The sequence below is a fragment of the Pteropus medius genome, unplaced genomic scaffold (assembly GCF_902729225.1).
Source record: "Pteropus medius unplaced genomic scaffold, Ma_sr-lr_union100, whole genome shotgun sequence".
Taxonomy (NCBI): Eukaryota; Metazoa; Chordata; class Mammalia; order Chiroptera; family Pteropodidae; genus Pteropus; species Pteropus medius.
Window position 1 is genome coordinate 1276703 of NW_024343733.1, and position 17081 is coordinate 1293783.

Genomic DNA, 17081 nt, shown 5'->3' on the forward strand with positions numbered 1-17081 from the left:
AACAATGTGCCCAGCCTCTTCCACCCAGACCCACGGCCCCCCCCAGCTCACTGCTGCACCCCAAGCCCGAGGATGGAGCAGGTGCTAAGTACCCTCTGGGGATGAACTAATCGGCAAGACCACGTGACACCACCAAGGTGTGCAGAACATGGAGTGAGGTCCTGTGACCATTGGGGCCCTGGCAGGAAGTGGACGGTCCTTAAATCAGGTAGCTGAGCATAGTAAAGGGGGGACAGAGTGTAGGCAAAGTGGTGCCAGTGGCCCCCTAGGCTGGCCAGCGGAAGCCGGACAGAGAGCACTGGGTGGAGAGGGCCATCGGACACGGGCCAACTGGTGGCAGCGTCTGTCAGCCAGCTTGCAGCAAGTCGGCAGGAAGGCAGGCGGCGGGGAATGAACCCCAGGACCCACTCCCCACCTTCCCGCTACTTCCTGCCAGGCCTCCCAATGGCCTGGCCCCGCCAGAAGCCGAAAGGGCGCAGAGCTCACCGAGGCCGTCCACACAGCCTGGCCTCCCTGCTCGGGGCAGCCCCGCCGGTCTTACCGTGGAAGTGCTCGGCTGTCTTCCGCCGCAGGGCCTGCAGGCTCACCTCAGAGTCGGCCCACTCCAGGACCAGCCTCCGGCCATACAAGTGGGTGCTGTGACACAGGGCATTGAAGGCTCTCTGTGGGAGCAGGGACAAGAGACAAGACACAGTGCATCAGCCAAGACCTACCCTCAGACCCTCCGTCCTGCCCTCCTGAGGCCTGCTGGGACCACGCACTCCAAGGCCAGCTTCTCTGGCCCTTGTGACACCTGTTCCCCAGCAAGGGAGTGTGAGCTGTTGGGCACTCTTTTTTCAATTAGTGGGTTACGTTCCCAGGGAGGGAGCTGCGAGTGACGATGCAGTTGACATATCCGCCGACAGAGCCGCTGTCTGGGCCTGTCGCTGGGGCCAGGCGGCGTTTTCTTCCCCACGTCATACCCCGTCTGGGCAGAGCGACCCACTGGCCGGCTCGCCTCCTGCCTGGCTGTCGGGCAGTGCTGCGCGAGGAAGCCGAGGCCTGTCTGGCCACTCGATGACAATCAGGCAGGCGCCTCATTTTCACGTGGTGGCTCTGTCCTTCGCTGGCCCTGGCGATTCCATGCCATCTCTGCTGCCCTAGGCTGAGCCGCCCTTAGCCTCCTCACTGGCCCCTGCCTCCCCGGCTGCAGGCTTCTGCCCCAGCGGCCCGGGGCCCGCCCCGCGCTCTGTACTTGGCTCCGACTTGCTCTTCCCGACCTCCATGCCCCGCCCGCTTCCCCCATTTCGGTTTTTGTTTGGCAACAGCTTTATTGAGATATAACCCACGTGCCACGTGAGTCAGCCCTTCGCAGGTGCCGTTCCATGGTCTTTAGCGTAGTTCACAGACCGGCACAACCATCGCCACGATCGATTTGCAAACACTCTCGTCATCACCCCTAAAAGAAACCCATCAGCAGTCACTGCCCACTGCCCCCAACGCCCACAGTGCACTTGTCTCCTTTGCCTCTTTGGATTCGCCAGTCCTGTGAGTTTCACGGCAGTGGTCACACGGCGCCAGTGAGCTCCCTTAAACACTACTAGGCTCGAGCTCAATGGCACTGAGCAGGGGCTCTTCCTGAAACACTCCCGTGGTCCAGAGGCCATGGCACGTTGTGGCCGAGAGCCTGGACTCTGCGCTTTCTGGCTTTGAGACCTCGGGCAAGTTCAACGACTGTCCCCAGGCTCAGTCTCCTCGTCTATAAAATGGGTTGTTAATGTCAGGGTTCTGGGGAAGTGCCTAGAATAGTGTGGGTACACAGCTGGCACTCGATCGATGCCAGTGCTCGTTGCTACTGCGGACACATCACATTGGCAGTTTTTCCCTCTCAGTAGCGAGGCCTCAGGCGAGTGCTGGGCTTGAAGGAGGCGAGCTCCAGGCGCCCATCAGCACTGGACAGCAGCAATGGCTAAAGGGCTTCTTTTCTCCGCCTCTAAGTTGCAGACCGCACCGTGGGCTTTGTCCGCTCGCTTCTTTGACGCTTCGAGGAGGCAGCTTATAACCAGGAGGGTTCTGGACTGGGACCGACCCAACGTGGGCCGTCAACTACAGCAGGATGGTCAGGGGTTGGACTGTGTTCCCCAAGACGTGAGCTTATTTGCAAATGGGGTCTTTGCGGATACAGTTAAATTAAGACGAGGACACACTGGAGCAGGGTGGGCCCCTAACCCAGTGAGACTGGTGTCCTCATAAGAGATGGCCACATGAAAGCCACGTGAATGAGGGAGGCAGCCTGGAGTGATATGTCTATAAGCCACGGAATGCCGGCCGGCACCAGAAGCTGGGAGAGAGGCACGGTTCTCCCTCGGAAGGAACCAATACTGGTGACATCTTTGTTTCGGACTTCCCGCCTCCGCAACTGTGAGATAATGCGCTTCTGTTGTTTTAAGCCCCCCAGTCTGTGGTACTTGGTTACAGCAACCTAGGAAAATAACACAGTGGCCTTGGGTGGGCCGGCTGCCCTACGCTGAGCCTCGGTTTCCTCGTCCACAAAATGGGGCTAATTGTGGGACTTATATACAGGCCCTGATGGTGGCACGTAGTAGCTATTCAGTAAGGACCGGATGTGAAAAGCACGGGTGGGAGGTGGGTGGGACACGCATCTTTTTAAAACCAGACATGTAGCCAGATTAAACGAATGCTTTTTCTGTGCTTTTCCAAAGGGCCAGGTGCAGGAAACTTTTTCTTTCCTCCCTCTTTTTTTTTTAACTTTAATTTAAAAAAACTCTTTCTGACTGCCAGCAGAGCTTCTGCATTTTTTTTCCACGCGGATATAAAAATGCATCTGGACTCCGAGCCGAAATGGCCCATTCAAATCTTTAAAACACACGCGTTCTCAGCTGGCGAGGCAGAGAAACAGCCTGATCGGGGGAGCTGGGGTTTTAAGATGGGGGAGAGAAACTGGTCGGGAGTCTGGTGTGGTGGGTATTCCATCCCGGCGCCCGGGTCCCCGAGGAGCTGTGGTCCCGGGGGGACACGGTCGGGTGGGGGCGGCCAAGAGGCTGCATCTGGTGGCAGCTACGCCAGAATTCAGAAGAATGAAATAACAGAGCCTGGGAGACAGGCCCACCGAGACACCCCAGATGCAGCCTCTCTGACTGCAGCCATCGGCTCTCTGCTTCCTTGGTCACACAGAGCCTACAGACGTTTCCATTCACTCCAGGAACGGCTGAGAATTCCCTCGACCTCCCTCCGATATCGCCCCTTCAAATTAAAAAAAAAAAAGGTTTTTCAGTCTAAGAGGTGAGGTGGCTCAGCAGTTAAGACTGGAAGCTCTGAACCTGAGTCACTTTGGTTCAAATCTCTGCTCCGCCACTTACGAGCTGTGTGATCTTGGGCAAGCTGCTTAACCTCTCTGAGCCTTGGTTTCGTAAAACACAGGCAGCGGCAAAGAACAGATGGGAGGATTCAATAAATTAGCTAACACCCGCAACACCGCCTGGCATATCCCAAGTCTCACCGAGTGCTGGCTGCGGTTACTGCGACGTATGCCCTTGAGTTCCCATTATCACCTCGAAGAGCAGGAACCGTTGTAGGTTATTTGAAGTTTGAGCACAACGTGTGGTTCTCCAGAAATAGCAGAATTACCTCGCCTAGTTCCAGTCCCCTCGGGCTAACGTGAAATCAGGCTGTGTTCCGGGGCGCCCACTGCCTTGGTGGTGGGAACGTGGTGGCCTCAAACTGTCGTCGGCAACGCGGACAGTGATTCCGGGCTGAAATGGCCTTGGGTAATTTGGAGTAATTGCATTTCGTTAAGAGCCTAATGAGAGTTTGTTATACTTGAGGCACCCACAGCGCGGGGTGGGGTGGGGGTGGGGTGTGAGAAGGCACAGCCCAGGGCCTCCAGGGACTTTGGGCCTGTGCAGGTGGAGACGCGGTGCTGCAGTGCACGGAAGGTTCCAGGCACAAGAGATCCATCAGCAGCTCCCTCCCCGCTCTCTGTGCTACACCTGACTCCCCTGAGAGCCACGCCACCTTCTCCCCAGAGAGAGTGTTCTCAACCTTGGCTCCAGGCTCGGCGCACCAACCCAAACAGCCCCGGAACCCCGTTTGTCTCCAGATGCCCAGCATCCGGGCAGAGCTGGGCGTCCCGGCAGGGCGAGTGGACACTCAGACATTCCTGGCCCCTCGCGTCTCTCCAAATCCTGTGTCTGCGCCTCGTTTTCCTCCCTTGCATTCCAGGGCCTTCTTCTTATGGGTTATAAATGTCCTGGCTTCTACATAACCTCCACCTATTCGTGACACAGACATTCTCCTCCCATTTTACCGAAGGCAGGTGCTGGCCAACGTCTGCAGGCAGGCCGACTTCCTTCCGACTTCCTCTTTCAGCTTCTGTACATTCTGTCCCCGGGCCTCCGTATCTCCGCCCTGGCCTCGGAAGGGCTCCCTTCATCAGGCCCTGCTCTCCTCGCCCCAGCTGCAGCCAGGTGCCCTCCCTGTGCCCTGCACACCTGCTTGTGTGCCAGTCTCCTGGCTCATCCGCGAACCTCGAAGGGAAGGCCTCTATCCTTGCTACCCTCAGAGCAATGCTCAGGACAGTGTGCTCAGTAAATGTTTGTAGCGTAAACTTGTGTCTCCTTCACTGCGGGTCTCGAAGACATGTCTCCAGATGGGCGGGGACGTTTTGGTTGGTCCTGGCTGCAGACGGAGGGCTGGTTTGGATATCTTGCCACGGTTCATTCAGACGCTGCATTCGCACTAGGAAGACGGCAAGGAAACGAGCATGTCTCACCTTCGACTGTCTGTACGCACGGGACACCCCGCCACTCGGGTCTGAGACACGGAGAGGAGGAGGAGACCCTGCTCCCAACACATGTGACTCTTGTGGGATGGAAACGGGCACCTCTGCCACCAGGACACGATAAACCACCACATGTCTCAGGTGCGCCGCTGCAGAAGTCTCTGAGGGGGCTTGGCAAAGAGAATGCCACACAAGAGGCAACCCCCCAGCTCCTTGGGGCCACTTCCGGTTCTCATCCGATGGGCCAGGGCTGGTTATTTCTGCTTCTCTTCCCATCCCGTTCTTTGTGCTTTGGGAGCTGACCCCACGGGCTCCTTGGCCCGCTGGTTTCTATTCAGGGTCAGCAAGGCGGACTGGAGGGCGGGAGGAGCGGGTGGGGGCGTTTCTTCGCCCGCTCCCTCCCTCCAGGACTGCAGCTCCTGCCCGTGTTCCCCCCTTGGCAGCTCCAGCTCTCACCTTTCTCTCGAGCATTTCTTTCGCCTAAGGTGGCAACAGCTCCCGCTGGCACAGGTCCCCGGGGGCTTTGCCATCTCTGGCAAGTCCCCGAGTCCCACTTACTCCTCCATAAATCTCTCTTCATTTGAACCATCTGGGGGTGGGTTCTGTTTCCTGACCCAGATGGCTGCCCGAAGTCTCTGCCTTGACCCAGGGCAGATGGACTTCCCACTTTGGACAGCAGGCCTGGCACCCTGGCCCTGTCAGGCCGACCAGGATTGCTTTGAGCAGCCAGCTGGGGTCCAGGGCCACCCCCCAGCATCTGGTTCTCTTGCTCGGCTGTCCCGGAATCACACCTCCTTCATCTCCTGTGACCTGAGCCACCAACTAAGGGCACTGCAGCACTAGCTTCAGCCGCCTCTTCTACCTTCCCGGGGAAGGAAGTCTGCGAGGGAGGAGGGTGAACGGCAGTGCCAGCTACACTGTGACCAGGCTTGGCAGCCATCTTTCCAGAACAGGGCAGGCGCTGGAGGGCTGCCAGCACGGAGCTGGGCCTGACCTTTCTGCAGGTCTCCCTGGAGACAGGCCTCCTCCTCCCGGCAACAAGGGCCCACTCCACGCCCTTGGCAGGACTCTTGTCCCCAGGGGCCATGGCTGCGGGCAGAGCCGAGGATGGGCCTCCCGTCTTCCGAAGTCCAGGGCTCTCTCTTGGCCCTTTCTTCTGTGTCTTGCAGAGTGGGAGGGCTGCTTTTCTCGGCAGACGTCAAATCTCCCTGAGCGTGGTCACCGCCAATCTGTCCCAAGCCATCTGTGCCCCCACTGCCTGGAGAAAGCGTGACCTAAGCTCGCCAAGAATGAGCACGTGTGCCCAGGACCACAGGGGCCGAGCAAAGGGAATGGGAGCACCAGGCCCGGCTGGAACTGCTGGGAGGAGGGTCTGCCACTGCAGGATGTTTCGTGTCTCCCTGTGGGTGACATCCTGTCCCCACACTCCCGGAGTCCTGTAGGCCAGTTCTTGGCAAACCCTGCAGCTGCTTCTGGCCTCCACAGGGGAGGGGCTGGGCAGGACGTGGTCCCTACCATAAGTGGGGCTCTTTGCACAATATGGGGTGACTCTCATCATGAGCCCCCACTCAACATCCTGCTCCATTCCAAGCTGTGGTCCTGTGGAGCTGAGGATATTTGTAAAAGAAACGCCCAGGCCCTATTTCCAGGCTGTCACGTCTAAAATCTTTCAGAAGCACAGATGTCTCTGCCATTCAGTCATTCGTAAACGCTGTCATTTACTCAGCCCAGTCCAACGCAGCTCAACATCTCCGGAGGACTCATTAGGGAACATGAAGGGACACGTCATCTCTGACCTCTGAGAGAGATAAAAGAGCTGTTGGGACAGGAAAAGAGGGCCAGCTCCAGGCAGCCAGGGTCAAAGCCATGTGGCAATGAGGAGGCGTGGCCTGGTAATGGCCTTGGGATCCATGGGGAGGCACGAAGCGACCACCTTACCTTTCCTTGGTGCTTGCACTGACCACCTGATAAATCAGCAAGGGGGACATTCGGACCCCAGCCGTCCTCAGTGCCCTGGAGCCCCGTCTCCCCACGCCCTGATCTAACAGGGGCTGGGTAGGCCACAGCGCAGACAGCAGACAGGTGGGTACATCGTGGCACTGCGACACCAGGTCATGAGGGATGTGGACCTGCTCATCTGAAGAAGGTGGCTTGTCCTGATCCCGGGTTCCCAGCCTATAAATGTGTTGGCTGAGCCCAAGTCCCTGCCTTGAAAATCCAAGGCTCAGGATTCAAACACGTTTTCTTTTACCCCCTGGGCCCTGATGACAGGAATTAGGTAAAACCCACAGTTGAAACGTGGGTGTGAGTACACACGCCTAACACACACGCCTGAACAGAAAAGTGAGGACAAACCTCAAGTCCCGAATTTGCTCCCAGTTAGCATTTCAGGAGACCAAGACCCACCGAGACCCAGCTTCGAACCACAGCATCTCCGGCCCACAGGGCCCGGGGCACTCAGCTGCTTCTGCTGGTGCCATGGCCTGTGTGCCGCCCTTTACACACTCCACGTGCGTGAGCTTCACGAGTGTGGCAAGGGACAGCGCTATAACTTCTTGCTGTGCGGACGAGTAACCTGAGGTTTGGGGACACGCAGTCCCTCGTCCATGGTCGCACAGCTGGAAAGAGGGAGCTTTGACGCCACAGGCCACGCGGTTGACCACTGTGCAGCAAAGCCTATCCAGGACGTGGGCCGCCCGGAGATGACCCGGACCGCGGATTCCTGGTTTCCGCGGGCCGATGTCCCCTCTGCCCTGGCCGCACCTCCACAGGGCCCCCACTCCCTCCTCGCTCTCAGCGACGCAGACGTGAGTGCTGCACGTGCACACGGATGACCTGACGGCCACCGCCGTTTCCCGTGCGTTTGACACGGCCAAGCGCGGCCTCGAGCCGCTCTGTCTGGTTCGCTTGTCACCACAGCGAATGGGCCAGGCAAAGGCTGTCGGTGAGAGAGGCCTGATGGAGCCCCTCTGAAATGCCCAGCGTCACCCCCAGTGGGGTGGGCCGGGGGCCGTGCGCCCACATCTCTCTCTGTGCCTTTCCCCGGGGGCCGTGAGAAAGGTGACACTAACTGGCGCGGCCACATCACCAGAGCTGCGCCCGCTTACCGCCAGGAGAGCAGCTCTGACTGCCAGCGCCAGCCGCCATCCTGTCTCCCCGCTGCCGGCTCCCCCCAAGTGTTTATTTAAGCCGACACATTGCTCTGCTAATTGGATAACGTTCCATGTGAAAATAGACCTTTTAAAACAACAGCAGCCCAGGCAAATAAAAACAGCTGTAACTGCAAAAGTACAAAGGGGCGGCGGGCTCGGGGGGAGGGGGGGGAGCATTAAAGGCACACACGTGGGAAAAAGCTAACGTTCTGGTGTCCGGGCTTTGCTTTCTCCCCCTCCGTGTCGCCCTTCCCCTCCTCCGCCATGACCAGCCTCGTCTGGGTGGAGAGAGAGGAGCCTGTGGCTTCTAAAAGGAATCCCTGTGGCTATTGGTGGCCTCTCGGTCAGCGGGGATGGCCACACAGGCTGGGGAACCCCAGGTCGCCCGCCCGGTAGAATGCTGCTGCCTTTGAGGCAAAAGCTGTGCCGTGGGGTGGGAGGGTTGGAAGGGGGCCGTGTGTGCCCGTGGGGGCTGATGAAGGAATGTCCACTCCTTCTGAGGGCTGGGAGGAGCTGCCATCATCCTGGGCTTGTTCCCAAGAGATGTTTTAGGGAACGACCTTCTGGTTGTCTTCCAAAATGCTGTTAGCTTGGCGAGTGCTTTTCTTTGGTGAGGCGTCGGGGCTGGGTGAGAGGTGATGGGTGTGGGGGAACTGGAGGGGGCTGGCCCCCATTTTAAGTGGATAGATGGATGAAAGGAAAGAGGAAGTCCTGAGTCAGATAGACACAGGTGGTTTCCCACCTCCGCTCAGCACTTGGCTGTATGACCCTGGGCAAGGACTTAATCCCTTTGAACCTCAGTCTTCCCATGTGTCATATGGCTTCCTACCCCCTATTCTCCTAGTGTCCCCAAGGGTTAGAAATGACCTACACAAATGCCCAGCACTGTCCCTGGCAAAGATGGCCTTTCAGAAGTTGGTAGTTTTTATCAACACCAAGATGCTGCCCTTCCAGAAATATCATCAGGGCCCAGAGGACCACGTGGCACCTGAGACACTATGGACAGCCACGCACCTGGGAATCGCACTGCATTCTGGGTGCGTGTGAGTCCCTGACTTCCTGTCTGCCCTCGTCAACCCTCGTCCATCCTCCACTTCTCTCCAGCACGTGGGCGAAGGATCGTCACACCTGGAGGTCGAGATAGTATCGCCACTTTCGGAGGGAATGACATCTATTGCTCGGGACGTCGGGGGCTGATGAAATGTCCGAGGCTGGGAGAAAATGCGAGCTCGTGGAGGCTGTGACCAGGGCGGACGGCCAGGACCCACCCCCCGTTTAGCATCGCCGCTGCAGAGGCAGGTGTGGGCAGCAGCGGCACAGAGGGAACTCAGCAACTGCCTGCAGCACCGGGGAGGGAGTTACGCGCATCTCCTGCCCGACCCCCAGGGCGGCTGCAGGCTGGGCAGCGGCCATGTGCCTGCGGTGTGCGTATCATGTACGGAGCTGGTGCAGAGGGCCGCAGGAGCCTCTGGCTACTGTCATCAGTTGCCTGGTTACTCCGAGCTCCACCAACGACACCCTCTCGGAGCCTCTTCCCAGTTGTGAGGTGTGTGCTTGACAGCAGGGGCTTGCGAGATAGCGGGCTTCCTGCAGATGCGCGGGGTGGGACGTGGGGGTCACGGAGGAAGGCCGGGGACTCAGAATCCCCGAGGGCAGGGCGCACGCAGATGGCACCTGCCTGAGGCCAAGCGGAGACGGTGCTGCTGGGGGACTGGGGGACTGACCGGGGCTGAGTTCTCTCCTCTGCCAGCCGGTGAAGCCAGGAGCGAGCGCTGCACTGGGAGCCAACATACCCGGCTCAAGCCCTGGCACGGCCCTGCCCGGAAATCACGGGCTCCTCCCCTGCTCTCCAGACTCAAGGCCTCCGACCAGCCCGTGCTCCCTCCCTGCCTCTCTCCTCGCATGCCTGCCCCCTCCCTCCATCTTTTCTTCCCCTTCCCCCTCCCCCCAGACTGGAGACAGCCTGGAGGCCCCCCGGGAGGGCACCAAGACTGGCAATGGCAGAACAGTTCTCGTGAGGGGGGCGAGCGGGTCGGGGTGCCGTTGAGCCCCGGGGAGGTTTCTAAGGGGTCCTTCCCCAGAGCGCTCACAAAGGAGGAGAGTCGCTCAGGGAAGCTTGTTTGCCCTGCGAGCTGAGGATCACAAAGGCGCCTCTGCCAGCCCTGGGGGTCCCACGCTCTCCTTCTGCGGAGGTAAAAAAAGACCCGCAGGGTTTTGCGCAGTGTCTTCTGGCAGCATCGCTCACCCTCTTGTAACTCACGCCCACCCTCGAGCTAACTAGATATTTACAATATTCACAGCGCCATTCAGCAGGATGCGGAGCGCACGGCTCTGTGGGTCAGTGGAGAGCGCTGAATGTTCCACTCGGAAGACAATAAGTTCTTCAGACAGACGGGGAGAAGGGGAGGGAGAAGCCATGCAGCTTCCCCGGGAGGCGAAAAGAGCAAAGGGAGCTTTGCAGGAGAGAGGTGCTCTCGGCGGGCACACAGGGCCCTCGGCCTGCCCCAATGCGGTGACAGGGAAGAGCCGCTGGGACGTCAGGGGACAGAAGCAGCTCTGGAGCCAGGTCGCTGCCTGTCGGAGGTGGCAAGAGCCAGTCTCGGAGGGGCTGTGGCCTGAGTTCTCGTCCTTGGTGCCCTTTCTCCTCCTGGAGCCGAGGCATGGGCAGAGGAGGGTGCAGCAGGCAGAGCCACCAGGAGCTGAGCTGGGAGTAACGCCCACCGCCTGGCACACAGGTCAGTCAGGCATCCGTGCTGCCCTGTCTCCCTGGGCGCCCGCTGCTGTTCTAATGACAACTACGTCCTGGTAGCGGGGTGTGTGGGACTTCGGGGCTGGGAGCCTGTGATGGGCCGGACCCTCCAGGCCCCACGAGTCCTGTTAACACCCTCACCACATCGCCCTCGACTCTGGAGAGAGGCGCGGTGTGGAAAGACGGTTTCCAGCTCGAGAGTCACTGAGGCCTTTGCTCCCCGCTCCTTCCCCGAATCCCTTCTTTTCAGACTATCGCCATTGTCACCACTGTCACCACCATCCTCCTCATCACAGCTGACAGGCGGTGCTCACGGGGGCCAGGCTGTTCCATGACTGGCACTGCACCCAAACCTCGCCACCACTCGGTGAGAAAAATCCTATCACCATTTTATCACAGGGGAAACTGAGGCACATGGAAAGTAAGTCACTCGCCCCAGATCACAGAGCACGATAAGTGGCGGTACTAGGACTCAAACTCGGGCAGCCTGGCTTCGCAGTCTGCGCTCGACCAGCTGGCGCCACACTGGCCCTTAATGAGACACGTTCCTTAGGGGCAGGAAGTGGATCCCCGCCCCCCTCTCTCTCTCAGTCACAGCCTCAGGCGGGAACCCTGATGCAAAACGTGACGAAGGCTCTACACCCTCCCGGCCCAATGCCCTGGGAAGCCCAGCGCTCGGGGGCACATGGTGCAGGACACGCTGTCCCGGGTTGCCTTTCTGTCTGTGGATGGGCCGGCTGGCTCCGAAGGGACCTGGGCTGGTGGAAACGAGGGGGAAACAGCTCACTCATGTGCCAGAACCGGTGCCAGAGTTTCCCATGCACCATCTGGCCTCACCCTGTGGGGGAGGACCCGTTATCATTCCCATTTGACAGACGAGGACACTGAGGCACGGGGCAGGGCCAGGAAAGCTGAGCTGCCAGCTGCTGTGGACGGCTGTCCCCCCGATTTCCGTCTGAGTCAACGTGGGGACCCCAAAGGCGCCTGCTATACCGGTGAGCATCAAGGCCGGGGGCCTGTTGCACGTAGGGGGTGCTGCCCGGCTGTCAGCACGGTAGCAAGGGAAAGGCTGCTGGCCGAGAAGAAAGAGGAACAGATGTCTGGACAGACGTGGCCACGTGTCAACAAAACAGGCACTCGAGCTCAAGATGCTGAGACAAAGGTGGCTGGCAAGGCTCCCCGAGGTCGGGGGGGTTGCCCTCTCTGCCTGTGCATGTTCCCAGGGCTCACAAAGGCCGCAGCTGTGTCCCAGAGATGTCACCTCCAGCTCCGCCCACTGGGCCTCTGGCAACACCGGCTTGCGGAAGGCCAAAAGGTGCAATCCCAACAAACACTCTGCTTTTCTGAAGGGCACGTCCTCAGATGTGGAGGGGGCCCAGCCATTGGTGGGACCTGCCTGTCGCTTTACTGTACCCTTGAGGGAAGATGAGGCCCAGAGAGGAAAGAGGCTGCCTGAGGACACAAGCTCATGGAGGGAGCCCATGGCGATGCATGACAGCATCACTACCACCTTCCTGGGGATTCTGACCTGGTGCCATGAGGGTGGCGACCACGGACAAAGCCAGAACCCCCGTTCCGCAGCCTCTGCCCCCATGTCTGCTGCTGGGCCGCGCGAGGACCCAGTCGGGACCCAGTCGGTACCCAGTCGGTAAGAATGAAGCCCCTGGTTCAGAGAGGCTGCCCTCGCCTGCCACAAGCACAAAAAAGCAGCCCCAGCCACCAGCAGGTAGGATGAAGCGAAAGACGTGTCCTCATGGGTTCCGACTTGGATACCTTGGAGTCTCCTTTTGAAGCTCTGTCCCCCAAACCCCCTCTGTACACCCTCTCTCATGCGGCCCACTCTGGGGGTGGCAGGGGGCGGGTCCATGACAGACAGAGCTGTTTCCTGTCTGACCTGGGAGGCCTGAGAAACTCATCTACTAGCCTGCTTTGTGTCCCAGGTCCCTGTGTATGTGACATGGGGGAAGGAGGAGATCACAGAATTGTTCCTTCCTGCAAACTCAACACCCAGGGTCTTTTCTTTCAAGGATGTTGTGCATATCAGAGGATAAGGGAGACGAGAGAGAGAGAGAGAGAGAGAGAGAGAGAGAGAGACGCACAGATGGCGACACACCCACATTTGTAAGGAGCTCTGCTGCTTCTCCTACAGAGGACCCAAGAAGGAGGTCGCTGGGCAGGGGCCTGCGCTCACCTTCGCGTCCTGCTTGCTGAGGAAGTCCACGAAGCCGAAGCCCCTGTGTGTGCCTGTCCCGGCCATCTTCTTTGGCAAGCGGACGGTCTTCAGCTCCCCGAAGGTGCTAAGAACAAAAACACAAAGTGTTCGAGGTCCGAGAAGACACAAAGGAGCCGGGGGGGGTACAGGGACGGCCACCCTGCAGCTCCTCTTCCTGTAGGACAGGGATGCGCAGCAGGGGCGTGTGCACGCATACGCGTGCACACACACTCGTGTCGGCTCCGGATGGCCAGCGCCTGCTTGGGGGCGTGAGCGGCCTTCTCCTTCAGGCCCTGGCTGCACGCTGGGCGCGGAGGGGACGCTCGTGTTGGAGACGCTGATGGAGAATTTCCAGTTCCTCTCTGACTGGCTGGCACACTCGTCCTCCTCCAGCCCGTGGGGGTCAGTGTTATTTGGCAGGGTGTCCAGTCTTGTACGCGTGTGGCCAGGCGGGAAAGGCGCGGGGCTGCTGGTGTGTGCCAGCTGGGGCTCCGGACTCGGGATCGGCGGGGTCCCCCGACCTGAATCCACCCCCACGGTGGAGCACTGTGCTGAACCAGCAGGACGGGCCCCTCTCCTGGGCCCAGACCTGGGGCTCAGGCTGGATCATCGTCAGTGCTCTAATGACACACACGACTCCCTCTAAGCCCCTCTTCCCCTCCTTCTGGGCTTCCTCTGCCAAGCCAAAGTCAGGCAAAGCTCTGGAGAAGGAAATGGCTCGGCTCCGCCTGACAGGGATCAAACAGGTAAACACAGCTCAGACCCCCACCCGCCTCCTCCCGGATAAACCTCAGGGAGATTCTCGGACAAAAGGACCGGGCCTCGCTTGCCGCCCCGCCTCGTGCCCGTGCCCCCACCTCACCCTAGCGTCCATTTATCACATACACGCGTGCAAATTGCTACCGATAAATATTTAATGTGCACGGCATCCGAAGAGAGGTGTTAGTTTATTTGAAAATCTACACATACTCGCGGGCGCCTGGGCACACACACGTACACATGATGGTCTAGGATGCTTCAGGGCCAAAGACTGATTGGGTAAAAAACACAGTAAAGGCCGTAAGCTCTCGTGAAATGATATAAGCTAAATCCGAGGCGTTAACCTGCAGCCCTGCCAGCATGACCAGGCATCTGCCAGCCCAATTTCTGAAGGCAGGACGGTGTGTAAATGCGGCATTATGAGTCCTCAAAATGAATCTGCACGTCTGCACGGAGCTCTCCCCGGCAGCTCCGCTCCCCCCTCCCGGCGCCTCTCTGAGCAGGTGACAGAAACTGGGCTGCTGGTGACAAGGCCAGCCTCCCAGGGAGGGGAGGGGCTGGACAGGATGGGCGGTGGAGCTCTGTCAGTCTTCCTGGCAGATGTGGAGGGGGCCGGTTGGGGCCCAGACGCCGGGCAGGTGGGGACATTCAAGAAGGTGAGGTGGAGAGCTGAGGTGTCATGCCTGCAAACCCTGCTTTATTCTGCCACCTAAAGGCCGATGGGTCCCACGACAGACACGCCGCCTCTCTTCCTCCATGGAAGTCCCCGTGCCTCTGCCTGGGCTGGCCTTGCCCAGAGAGGGCAGGGATGGTTGAGTTTCCTTGTAGGCGCCTTCAGATAAATGGTCCCTTGGCTCCGAGTGCTTCAGAGAGCCACAGGGACGGCAGGGATGGTGCATCTGAAGGCCAGGAGGACTGGGGTCCGCAAGCATTCAGATCCGGTGGGAAGGCTGACGGGCACAGGGAGCCTTGGTGAGACCTCCTGCGTGCCCAGGCCACGCTAGGTACTGTAGGTACACGGTCGCAGACAGCCTACGGGTGTGCTGGCCTCTCTGCCTGCTCTCCGCCCCTGCCCCAGCCTCCAGGTTCTTTCAGGCTTCGGCTTCACCACTGCCTGCCCTGGGCAGCCTGTGCCGATTACTGCCCTCGGCTGGGCTGGATGCCCTACCGGCAATCAGGGCTCACTGTGATGGAGATGCCTGTGTAGCTCTCTGCCTTCCACTGGGGCTGGAACTCAGCTCTGTGATAGTAAAAACCATGACTGTTTGTTCGTCATGGGAACTGCAGCAAGGAGCCCAGTGCCTGGATCAGAGTGGACGCCTGACAGTATTTCTGGACTGAATCGACAAGCCAACGGTAGCCCTGAAGGTACACACGATCACTGGTACGTTCCACCTATAGAGAGGGCTGTGATGAGGGAGACAGGAAATGGGCCGTGGGTGCATACGAACAGCACAGATGTTAATTGTGAGCCTTACCATCCCCAGTTTACGGATGAAGAAACTGAGGCTCAGGGAGGTAGCAGTTCTCTCTAGTAAGTGGCAGGGCCAGAATGCGAATCCAGATGAGCCCGATGTTAAGCTCTCTGACCCAGGAATGGGGGTCTCTTTCTTTCTGAGGCTTGGCCCTGTCTGATGCAAGCAGGAAGGGCGCATGTGGAGGTGGCTGGGAATGCGCCGCGTCATCTTCAGGGGTCCGGTGACTTGCCCAAGACAAAGGAGGCTGAGTCCTAGTTCCTTCTACCCACTCCGTGTGCAAACCTCCTGCCTCTGCCCACCGCGATTACAACCGTGTCGCTTGATGGTCTCAATGGCCTCTGCCTAGGTTTCTTCTCAGCCTGTCTAATTTCTAGTGAGCCAGTCTGTGTGTGTGCGAGCACGTGAAAGACAGAGAGAGAAGGCGAGCGAGGGAGAGAGTGAAAAGGGGGAGAAGGAGAGGGAGAGGGGGAGAGAGACGGAGAGGTGAATCCCTCCCCCTCTGCAGCGCTCTGCACGCTGTGGATGCTCCGTGCATGGCAAGCAGCTAAGGGTCCGGAGAAAGGCGAGGAAAATAATTAAAAGGTGGAGAAAAAAGCTGATGAGGAGAGGCTGAAGGAGATGTGCTAACGTGGCCCGGAGAAGTGGCATTCGAGAGCGCAGCATGGGGAACTGTCACAGAGGGGCGCCCTGGATCCACGAGGGGTCGTGGGCAAAGATCGGGGAGCTGGGATCCTGTCCTAGGCAGCCGGGGAGTCGTGGGGAGGTCACGGCCGCTGTCTGGGGTTTTCAGGCCGACACCTGCAGGGTGAATGAAATGCTGTGTCCCAACACCCTGGGCGCTTCCAAAATCTCGTTATGCTTCAGGAGATCAGGGAAACAGTGATGGCGACGCTTCTCCTACCCTCTGAGAAGAGGACGAGAGAGAGCTGGGGCTTGCAGAGTGGCCGGAAGGTTAGGGTTACATCTTAGAAGCAGCTTCCTGAGGACTGCAAAGCCCTGAAGTGAACGGCTTAGACCAAAACACCGTCATCGTGGCTGCCACCCCAGCTACCAATGACCGAGCGCCCGCGACTCGCTGGGTCTTTCAAATATATTGTTTCTCAGTGCGACAACTGCCTCTGTTCTTACAACCGAGAAAACCGAAGCCCAGAGAGGCAAAGGGACCTGCCCAGGTCCCATGGCCGGGGACGCAAACCCAGGTGAGCTTGCCCTCCCGGCTCGAGGACAATGCCAGGAAAGGGGACAGCTTTGGTTCCGACACAGCCGTGGGGATAACATAAGGCTGATAACTGAGGATCTCAGAGAGGTATCGAGAGAGAATTAGAATGGGAAAAAAAAGAAAAGGTTGGTGAGGAAAATCGATGAGGTACCTTTAGCTCCTTGGAGATAAGCGATATATAAATACCAGCCATTATTAAGGTTCTTATCTGACAGCGAAGGCCACGGAGTCATTTTTAAGAGCGGCTCAGTTAGGAAGTTGGGTGTGAACCCTCGACTCCTGGGAGCAGAGGCCGCCACCTGGGCGAGGCTGGGCAGGACCACCAGGGCCCACGGAGGGAGGAAAATCACAGGACACCCAGGAGCTTCCCCCTCGAGCCCAGACTCCGCCGCTCGGGGAAGGAGACGCGTGTGCTCCCCACTGTGTAGATAATAGAAACCACAAAATAGCAATTACTGTATCAGAAGCTGTGAATAAAGAGGACATAGCGGGCTTTTAAACATGGCCCTCCTCCCCGCACCCCTCCCCAGCCACGCTCACACTTCAGTAACAAACTCACACCTCACTTTTCCAATTATTTCATTCACCTCGGGTTCACCAATTACTCCCCCACACCGAGGCCCACCCCCTCCACCAGCAGAGTGCGCATGGCTGGTGGCGGGTTTGCGACAACTGGAGTTTGTTGTCACGTTTCTAATTTCTTTCGAGGTGTGTGCGGGAGGGAGGGACGCG

At 58.9% G+C, this 17081-nt stretch overlaps 1 protein-coding gene across 1 annotated transcript in view; it reads right to left on the reverse strand.

The window, feature by feature from the left end:
• Positions 1 to 17081, reverse strand: part of RBM19 (RNA binding motif protein 19) — a 111800-nt gene that overhangs the window by 16900 nt on the left and 77819 nt on the right. The window contains exons 22-23 of the mRNA XM_039868214.1: positions 12873 to 12978; positions 542 to 662 (exon numbers count right to left, since the gene is read on the reverse strand). Of these exons, the coding sequence (XP_039724148.1) occupies positions 542 to 662; positions 12873 to 12978 (227 nt within the window). The remainder of the gene's footprint in view (positions 1 to 541; positions 663 to 12872; positions 12979 to 17081) is intronic.